Source organism: Pyxicephalus adspersus, chromosome 1 (genome assembly GCF_032062135.1).
Source record: "Pyxicephalus adspersus chromosome 1, UCB_Pads_2.0, whole genome shotgun sequence".
Lineage (NCBI taxonomy): Eukaryota > Metazoa > Chordata > Amphibia > Anura > Pyxicephalidae > Pyxicephalus > Pyxicephalus adspersus.
In genome coordinates this window covers 214,111-215,904 of record NC_092858.1, presented here as the reverse complement: position 1 = coordinate 215,904, position 1,794 = coordinate 214,111, and the positions used below count along the sequence as shown (strand labels likewise).

The 1,794-nt window shown below is 48.5% G+C and overlaps 1 protein-coding gene across 3 annotated transcripts in view; it reads right to left on the bottom strand.

Moving 5' to 3' along the window:
• Positions 1 to 1,794, bottom strand: part of STIM1 (stromal interaction molecule 1) — a 19,684-nt gene that overhangs the window by 9,773 nt on the left and 8,117 nt on the right. For all 3 annotated transcript variants that reach the window (XM_072399944.1, XM_072399953.1, XM_072399963.1), the window contains exons 4-5: positions 1,441 to 1,552; positions 788 to 903 (exon numbers count right to left, since the gene is read on the bottom strand). In XM_072399944.1, the coding sequence (XP_072256045.1) occupies positions 788 to 903; positions 1,441 to 1,552 (228 nt within the window). The remainder of the gene's footprint in view (positions 1 to 787; positions 904 to 1,440; positions 1,553 to 1,794) is intronic.

Below are 1,794 nucleotides of genomic sequence, written 5' to 3'. Positions count from 1 at the left end.
ATATATACCCCCACATATATATACACACCCCATATATACCCCCACATATATATACACACCCCATATATAGCCCCACATATATTTACACACCCCATATATACCCACACATATATATACACGCCCCATATATACCCCTACATATATTTACACACCCCATATATACCCCCACATATATTTACACGCCCCATATATACCCCCACATATATATACACACCCTATATATACCCTCACATTAATATATACACACCCCATATATTATTATTATTATTATTATTAAACAGGATTTATATAGCGCCAACATATTATGCAGCGCTGTACATTAAATATATACCCCCACATAAATATACACACGCCCCATATTTATATGTGTGTGTGTGTAGGGGGGGTATTTATATATGTGCAAGGGGGGGGGGGTATTGCCCACAGCTGTGTTGGGGGAAGGGAGATTTATGATCCCAGTGTCACCCTGGGGGGAAGAAACAAACTCCATCCAGCCGAGGAAGATCATGTGACCTCCATTACAGAATGTCCTTGGGGTAGCTTAGAGTCACTTATATACCCCTCTGCCAGGCGGTAATCTACAGTAAGTAAAGGGGGGGGGGGGGGGGAGCGGGGGATGCTATAGATTATAATATATCCAAACCCTGAACACCAAAACTACCAACTGACTGTAACAGAGTCCCGCCCCCAGCAGCCACACCCACCATAAGTCAGAGAATGGGCGGAGTCATAAAAATGGGCGGAATAGGCTTCTGTACAGTGATATTGGGGTTTGGGGGGTACTCACGCAATGGGGGTCCAAACAGAACGGTGTCCAAGGCTTTGAGCTGCAGTTTCTGCCTGTGACTGCGGTCAGTCATCTTCAGGAGGGTCCCAGTCATGGTGGCATTAGTGATGGCCAATCTGAGGAAGAGACAACCTGGTCACATGACACAAAGCTACAAATCCCTCCCATCAGCTGTACAGACGCCCAATCACCCTGTGAATGTTAGGGAATTTCCAGTCACTCCCCTCTTGGGGTCACTGTGGCACGGGAGTTGAACAGACCAATGGGATAACAGCATTAAGTTACAGCAGCCAATCAGAAATCCCAACTCACTCTTCTGACGTGGAGCATTATGGGTAACCGGTCACATATCATACCATTATGAGGGGTCCCCATACAGCCGATGACTTGTTATCTCTCTGTCCAATCAGAAACTCCCCAGGTTGGGGTAATTATGTTTAATAACACCCAGGGGTGGGGGGGCACTGAGGGGCAGCAAACCAAACTGATTTCACCCCAGCAATGCTCCCTCACAAAGAAAACTACCCCCCCCCCCAACACTGCGAGGTAGAAGAGGAACTCGGTTCCCAAATCTCTCATATAAAGGTGGAGAAATCCATTACCATCACCCATTAGAGGTCAGGGGGCAATAAGATGGGGGAGGGGTCACTTACCTGGGCATATCGCGACCGCTGAGCTCCAGCTTCCTGAAAGTCTCCTCGTACTGCGGCAGCTCCACATAATTTTTCAGCCACTCCACCACCTCGTCCACCGTCCAATTGTACACTGGAAAGAGGGGACAGCGGGGTCACTCCCACCTATTATATACAGGTGCTGCAATCCCAGGATCCTCCTACAGGGGGGGCAGTGACAGAGGGGGCCTCAGAATGAAAATGTATCCCCCTTCCTCTATAGAACACCCCAGGACCTCCCACAACAACCATGTAGGTTCCTCAGGGGAGATCCTACAAACCCATCCCACATTCCCATACAGGTTCCTCAGGGGAGGTCCTACAAGCCCATCCCAC